At 37.3% G+C, this 7,696-nt stretch overlaps 1 protein-coding gene across 1 annotated transcript; it reads right to left on the bottom strand.

The window, feature by feature from the left end:
* Positions 1-548: 548 nt before the first annotated feature.
* Positions 549-3,279, bottom strand: LOC131021651 (mitochondrial inner membrane protease ATP23-like). The gene is made up of 5 exons (XM_057950905.1): positions 3,008-3,279; positions 2,765-2,886; positions 2,342-2,479; positions 2,088-2,171; positions 549-828 (listed from the first exon to the last, which is right to left on the bottom strand). Exons 1-5 carry the CDS (start codon positions 3,123-3,125, stop codon positions 697-699), a joined length of 594 nt encoding a protein of 197 aa, XP_057806888.1. The 5' UTR covers positions 3,126-3,279; the 3' UTR covers positions 549-696.
* Between the last annotated feature and the right edge of the window lie 4,417 nt (positions 3,280-7,696).

Raw genomic sequence — 7,696 nt, 5'->3', positions numbered from 1 at the left:
CAAATCTTTTTGCCCTTGTATATTTGCAACTTCACCGGAAGACCATGGATTTGTTTATACTCTCTCCCTCTCATAAGAGAGTATCATTTGGAGATGACACGAATTTTAAGAAAAAGATTAGTAAATAATTATGTTGAGTGCAAAATGAATAATTGTGGATTTATATAAAAATGAGTGGTTGTATATAAGAAGAGAAAGTGAAGTCATGTCCCAAAATGAAAATGATACTTTCTTATGGAACACATAAAAATGAAAAATATGATATTTTTTATGGCACGGAGAGAATATATTTTATAAGCCAGATCATTTTGCAATTGACCCATAGGTTGGATAATAACCTGTGATATAAAGCATAAAATGTTCCTAGTGTATAGCAAGAGTGCAATATATATCGAAGTACACCAGCAGGATATCTTGATAAAGCACACCAACTTCAGAGATGACTTTGGACACCACTATATATGAGCCAACATTCTATGACACAATACAGGCAGATAAGACCAAAATAAGCACTTCTAACAAATAAAATGAAAAATTAGTACTCTCCATTCAAGAACTTATACATTCATTGAGCAACTCTCATGAGTGCAAATCAATATCAGTATGTTTATTTCAAAATTTCAAGATTCTAAGATTCTTAATCATACAGAAGCTGATGATTTCTTTATAGGAAAACCAAAACTAGTAATTCTACAATTAAACTCTGTCAAAGGGCTTTGTATCGTTATAACAAATATTCCAAACAGCTTCCAACGCATCCTTTGATGCTGTTTCTGAGCAGTTTGGGTTTGAGGCCAGGGACTCCATTGCTCTTCTCCTCACACATTCCTAACATCAGATCCGACACACACAATATTGTAAATCACGATTAAAAAGCAAAAAGTAATAATGTGAAGTTAAGTAGTATATCACAGCAATACACATCAATTATGACTTGGATCTCTCTCTTCTAGTCCTAGATATATGCAATGTATTATGCTTTTAAATATACTGTATTCTACTTTCATGATGCTATCTCCTTGTCAACATTGATACAAGATGCACATCCATGTTCATATAAAGTATCAAAAGCTATATAGAGGTATCTAATGTTTGTTAAGAGAGTAGAAACTTAACAATTTGACAAAAATCTTCTTACATAGCAATAATGACAAAACTTCCTCTATTACTATTGCATGAAACATACCAAAATACTTTTATGTTCTAATTAAGCACATTTTAAGCCCACGTTTGGTTGGGTGTTTTTAGAGGTTGGAAAGGGATTCAATTAATTGAATCCATTACTTATTGTTTGGTTTGAGTAATGAGTTAACCATTACCCTTACTTGAGGGTAACCCAATCACCCAATTTGTTACCCCTCAAAATAGAGGGGAAACAAAAGAAAGGGAATCCCTTACTAATGATTCCTTTCCATTGTTTAACCAAACACTCAATAAAAGTAATGGTTATTATTACTATTCCACTCCTTTATTTGATTCCAATTCCTTTCCATTCCTCTACTTGAACCAAACGAGCACTAAGAGAAAATGGCAAACATAAAGGAGGCAGATGAAGAGGCAAGAAGTGATGGAGAAAGACATGAACTTGGTCCTCCCAGTCCCACCATTCTATATTCCTTATAAATTGACATGTTAAACTCCTCTTGTTTATTCCTGATTGGGATAGAGAGCCAGTCTCAAGGTAGAGACTTTGGCCAATGGCCATTAATATGGTGCCTTACACCAATTATTAGACAGTATATCACCTAAATAACAAATTAGGACCAAAACTAGCCCTACAAATTCTATCCTATATCAAACTGATTTAAGTTAAAGTTAAAAGCCAAATGCCATAAAGTACGTATCGGAATTGAGGAGCTCGGGGCTGTTAAATTTGCTCAGTCCATAACTTATTATTAATTCATCTGAGGAAAAACCTGACAACTCATAATTACAGCGACCTTATTTTGTTTCTTGTTAATTTCTGGTTCATTTCAACTATCCCATCAAATTAAAGAATCCAGAGCGCTTCTGTTCAATCTTAAAGAAAAATGTAACAGAAAATAAAACACACGACAGTGGAGAACTTAGTGCAATACAAAACTCACTTGCCCATGACCTCTTAGCTTTAGAAAACCACGAAATAACTCTCTTCTGTAATGGCAATCACCACTGAGATGAGCAGCTCGAATCTGCTCCCATAAAAAGTATAGCACCATATATGATCAGGAAAACAAAACCACAACGACAGAACCACTCCTAAGTCAAATAATGCCCCTTCGTATTCGAAAGATTACATCAATAAAGATAAAGAAATAATAATGTAATAATAAGAAATAAGTAATTTTTAGCAGAGCCTAACCTCACTGCAGGCATGATGAGCACAGTTTTTCCAGTCCAAGTTCACAGCACGACAATCGTCATATGCATGAATCAGCTCATGAATCACTACTTGGGTAACTTGGTCTTGTATTATCAAGTGATTACAACATACAAATACCTATTTGCACAAAAGGCGCCCAAAATAATTCAAATAATTTCCATTTACTGATGGCTACTTCATGAAACCAAATTCTTTCTTAAATTTCCTTTTTCTTTTTCTTTTTTTTCAATAAAGAGTTGATATCTAAGTATGAGTGCTCCGGCAATCAAGTGTAAGTAAACATCAAAAGAAAAAACAGAAAAGAAAGATACGATAACATATTTACATTGGTCATTCAGGATTCCAAAAGTCGAACTTGTGCTCTTGAATTTAGCAAAAAGCAATAGACAATCACTCAATTACCCCTTGAGCCCTATTATATCCCCCGGCTAGGGCTTCTTCACAGTTGTACCCCTTGATGAAATTGTTTCCAATACCACACCCTGATTTCTCCAGTTGCTCACTGAGAAATTTCACCTTGGGATCTAAAAATATACAGCAATGGCGATGAGTGTGGCTCTAGAACCTTAAAATGAAAAAACTATCTCCAATTTGGTAAGATTTCAGCTTTCAATAGAAAAAACATGAAAATTGAAAGGAATATACCTCTGAGACTTCTGCGGATCATCTTCTCGCATTCAGTCATCGTCAAGCCGACCGCGTTGGAAGGGACGCCACGACTGCCTGAAGTTGGCCCTGCATTAGTACTAGTAGCACGCGCCATTAAATCTTCGACTGGATGATTCAAGCTCAATAGTTCCTTTAAAATTGATTCACAAGGGATAAAAGTGAAATCCTCCAAATGGAAGTGGATTAGGTTTTGATTCTCCCAGTGCTTTTACGTTATCAACTAGATTAAGGAAAATACCAAGAAGCTTAGGGCATGTTTGATATGGGTTTAAAAGCAGGATAAGTTAAATTAATATGGATTTATGTAGTGTTTGATATTATGTGTTACTAATATGGTCAACTCCAGGTTTATCCCAAGACCCTAGCTTATTTTGTGGGATTAACCCACACTAATTATCCCACCTCCCCCATGGGATTAACCCACACTAATTATTCCACCCCCTCCATAGGCTACTAATTTATGTATTTGATATGTTAATCCAACCTTTTTCAATGGATACCAAACACTTTTTGTGATTAATTACCAATGATATCAAACACTCATATGAGATTAGAAATTATGACTAATCCACACTAAATTATCAGGATAATTTATATCCTGATTAATCCAATACTGAAAATCAAACGGGCCCTTAAGGAATTAAATAAGATACGGCTTTATAATCAAGATTATGTCATCCAGAATTATACACACTAAATAATACTCCCTCATTCCGGCGAAGCTTGAAAAATACTTCTTTTTGGGCTGTCCCATCAAGCTGAGCACTTTTCTTAGATGACAATTTCTTTTTTTATTTATTTGTTTTTTTTTTCTTCACTTTTTCACCTACCACATTTAACACACAAAATAATACTCCCTCTATCTCATTATTAATCGCATGTTTTTCTTTTTGGGTTGTCACATATATACTCTCCCCGTCCCAATAAAAGTTGCCACATTTCTATTTTGATTTGTCCCACTAAAAATAGCCACTTTCTTAAAATAAAAATGTTTAATATTTAATTGAGTTAAATTAATTAATTTAATTAAAATTTTTAGCTAAACTTAAACCCTAACACACATACAAATCACACACAAACACACACACTCAGGGCCTCCCTCAACACACCCTCTGGTCGACGGCGCCGCGACCGCCGTCTCCTCCAACGAGATCGGACCCGAAAAACTTCGGTGATCGAGTGGTGTGCAGGCTGGGGCGGGGCTAACCTACGGAAGGCCCGGTGCGAAATTTAAAAATGGGCCCTTTTTATAGCTAAAATGGTATAAAAAATATAAAACAAAAAAATATATTACCGAGCGATAGTTTTTTATTTATTTATTATTATTATTTTATTACACAATAAGCATGTAAAAACTAAAATATTTACTTGAGAAGTGTTGCTCTCCTTATAAATTTTGAAACAAAATCACTAATAACACTTTGATCATCAATTTCACATGCCACTTAATGAAGGAAAAGAGCCCCAAAGCAATAAAAATATAAAATTATAATTAAACAAAATCACTAATAACACTTTAATCATCAATTTCACACACCACTTAATGAAAGAAAATGGCCCCAAAACAATAAAAATGTAAAATTGTAACTCTCAAGAATCGAACCTATAGCAACAAGATTCCACATAACTTGAAGAGAGCATCTTTCCACTGAACTAGTTAATAAAGTTATTTATTTTTCAATTATTTAAGTATATATAAATATATAGACCTATATATAATAGGGACCCTCAATTTTTCGGGGCCCTGTGCGGTCCGCCACCCCGCCCACCCTCAAAACCGCCTCTGTGTGCAGGTGCCTCACTTGTTCCGGCAGCACCGCCATCACTCCAGGCAAACCACAGCCCTCTCTCTTCTTCACTCTTCTCCAAACTCCGGCAACAACGACCAGCTGCAGCCACTGCCCTCTCTATTTCTCACTCTTCTCTTCTCTCTTGCTCAGAACGAACAACCAAGATCCGCCCAGCCACGCGACGATGTTTCCTTTCTTGGCGGCGGCAGCACCGCCACCTACCTCTGCTTCTCTCTCCCTTCCCGAGTCCGGCACGAAGCTCTCCTCTTCTCCCTTGCTCAGATCTCTCTCGAACAAATCCGACCCAACTTCTTGTGATTTGGTTTGCAATTTGCATTTGAGCTCAGATCTACTCTCCTCTGGTATTTGGGATTTTCGATTTGCGATTTGGGATATGGTTCATTTCTTGTGATTTGAGATCTAGTTCATTTGTGATCTGTTTTGCAATTTAGGATCTGGCTTGCAATTTGCATTTCTCGTCGCCGTCGTCGGCGGCCAGAATATGGAACCGATGCAATGAGAAGAAGACTTAATTAACTCTTTAATTTTGGTAGACAACACTTAATTAAAACTTAACAATCTCTTTCTTAATCTCCATGATGAAAAGAACGTGGCCGCTTTTAACGGGACAGATGGAGTAATTAACATGTAATTAAAATTTTTAATGAACTATCAAACCCTAATCTTTTTCTCCCCCTCCTAATTTTTCTACCTTTTCGTTCCCAAAACATACTCTCTCTTGCCACACTCACACTTCCTCTCCATCTGCGTTATCTCGCTCTCTATCGTCTCTCTCTTTCTCGTCCAGCGACATTGCTGCTTCTCGCTGTCTCCGGCGCAGCGAGACCGGCGCCTCTTCTTCTCCCTCGTTCCTTTATTTTCTCTTACCCCAATTTCTAGGGTTCCCTGCCTCCATTTCCTATTTGAATTTCGCCCCTCCAGTGAGTCTCGCCACCGTTGCTGTCGTCGCACTGCCGCCCCTGTCTCAGGTAATCCCATTCTTTCTCTCTCTCTCGAGATCTCTTTCTCTATGTCCTCTCTCCCTTTCTCTCATGTTCGCGGCGGCAGCGGCGGCGCATGCAGCGACGGCGGTCGCCGCCGCCTCTGCTCCCTTTCTCTTCCTCGCTCACTCTGCCTCCATGTCCCTCTCTCATATGTCTCTATCTCCTCGCTTTATCTCCCTCTCACATATGTTGTCCCGAGTCTGAATTTCGTTCGTATATTGTGACAGTTGATTTATGCTTAATTGTGCTAAATTTTGGGGTTTATATAAGCTTTATTTTAAGAGAATCTTCTGGAAATTGGTGCGTTTTATGGCTTGTTTGATGCTTCGCAGGAGGATTAGGTTTTTAGATGGAAGAATATAATTTTGGAGATTTCGGGGCTAAAGATGGTGTTTTTAGCATAACTCTGTAGCCAGACCAGAGAAGTCAGCCGAAGACCCGCGTCAGAGAAACCAATCTCCAGAGCAGCGAAATCACCAGCCAGAGCAGTGGAACCAATCGCCAGAGGAGCAGAGAAATCAGAGGAATCGAAGTGCCAGAGGAATCACCAGTCAGAGAAGTCGCTAGTCAGAGGAATCGAGAAGCCAGAGCAGAGAAATCACCTATTCCTCTGCCGAGAAGCGCCAGCATCAGAGAAGTAAAGTCCAGCGCTCAATAGTCAGAGAAGCCAGAGAAATCGCCGTTCCTCTGGCGATAGCAGAGAATTCACCGTTCCTCTGGCGAATGCCAGAGAGATCATCATTCCGCTGGCAAACCATTTCTCTGGCGAGGTCAGGGAAATCATCCATTCCTCTAGCGAGAGCTGCGAAGTTGGCGAGAGTAGGAGTGTTTTCCAGAAGCGTGCATCCAGCTGGAAGTTGCCTTATTTTGCACGATTCTACTGCCTTTAGAATTCTTCTTTGCATGGCAACTTCCGTGGTGATCCTTAAGAATTTGAAGTCTATAAATAGGGCCATACTTTTCATTGTAATGATCAATCTTTTGCCCTAATCTTTAGTTCCGCCAAGTTAGCTAAAGCTTAGGTTTATTGCTTTCATAGTTTTAGTTTCGATTTCTGTTCTAGTTAGTTTAGTTTATAGTTCTTTTAATTCATGTTTTAGAGTAGTTCCCGTTTAGAGTTGTAATTACGTGACAGATTACTTCTCGAGACGATTTACGGTATTTCTTCGATTAAGTTTATTTATTTATTTTTAGTTGCTTTCTTTAAATTCTGCAATTTAAATTATGCATTTTAAATTATGCAATTTAGTTTTATGCTCATTAGATTAGAAGCTTTTAAATTACAAGTATTTAAATTCCTAGTTAGTATTTAATTTCCAAGTTCTTTTACTTTTATGCGTTTAATTCTTGCCTAGGGTTTAATAGTTTCATGCCTAGATAATTTTAAGATTAAGTTTTTAGTTAAGTTTAAATTACAAGCATTAGTTAATAATTCCTTTTTGCCTAGTTAAGTTTAATTCATGTTGATTTACTTTCCATGTTTTAGTTTAAAAATCTTAATTTTACAGCTTTCTTGTGACATAATTAAAAGCCCTTAAAGACTTTCCTTGAGAGATGACACTGGGTCAACTTACCATCGCTAGGATGTCCTTGTTCTATTGCAAGTCAACTTAGAGGTGTTTCTAGTTGAGTCAACAGTGTTCTCGCCGAAAATCGGTGGCCAATGTCTCATTACAAATATCTTATTCCTTTTGACAAATAATTAAGAGGTTAATTAATTCTCATAAAAAAAGTGGTTAAGTAGTTAATGGGCCACCACCTTCTCTCTCTATACCTATTTTTACAATTCTCAATTTATTTTTTCTTTCCACTAACTCACTTTATCTACTAATTGCACATTTCTTAATTTATGTGCCTGAAAGTAATGGAAC

The sequence above is a fragment of the Salvia miltiorrhiza genome, chromosome 4 (assembly GCF_028751815.1).
Source record: "Salvia miltiorrhiza cultivar Shanhuang (shh) chromosome 4, IMPLAD_Smil_shh, whole genome shotgun sequence".
NCBI classification, from domain to species: Eukaryota; Viridiplantae; Streptophyta; class Magnoliopsida; order Lamiales; family Lamiaceae; genus Salvia; species Salvia miltiorrhiza.
The sequence above is the reverse complement of the archived record's forward strand: the minus strand, read 5'-3'. Positions and strand labels throughout refer to the sequence as shown.

Bases quoted from the DNA above. Each gene is read 5' to 3' on its own strand.
- LOC131021651 (XM_057950905.1), bottom strand. From the start codon at position 3,125: ATGGCGCGTGCTACTAGTACTAATGCAGGGCCAACTTCAGGCAGTCGT. The intron at 2,172-2,341 runs GTTAGGCTCTGC...TTATGGGAGCAG, and splicing joins CTCATCATGCCTGCAGTGAG to ATTCGAGCTGCTCATCTCAG. The intron at 829-2,087 runs GTGAGTTTTGTA...ATCTGATGTTAG, and splicing joins AGCTAAGAGGTCATGGGCAA to GAATGTGTGAGGAGAAGAGC.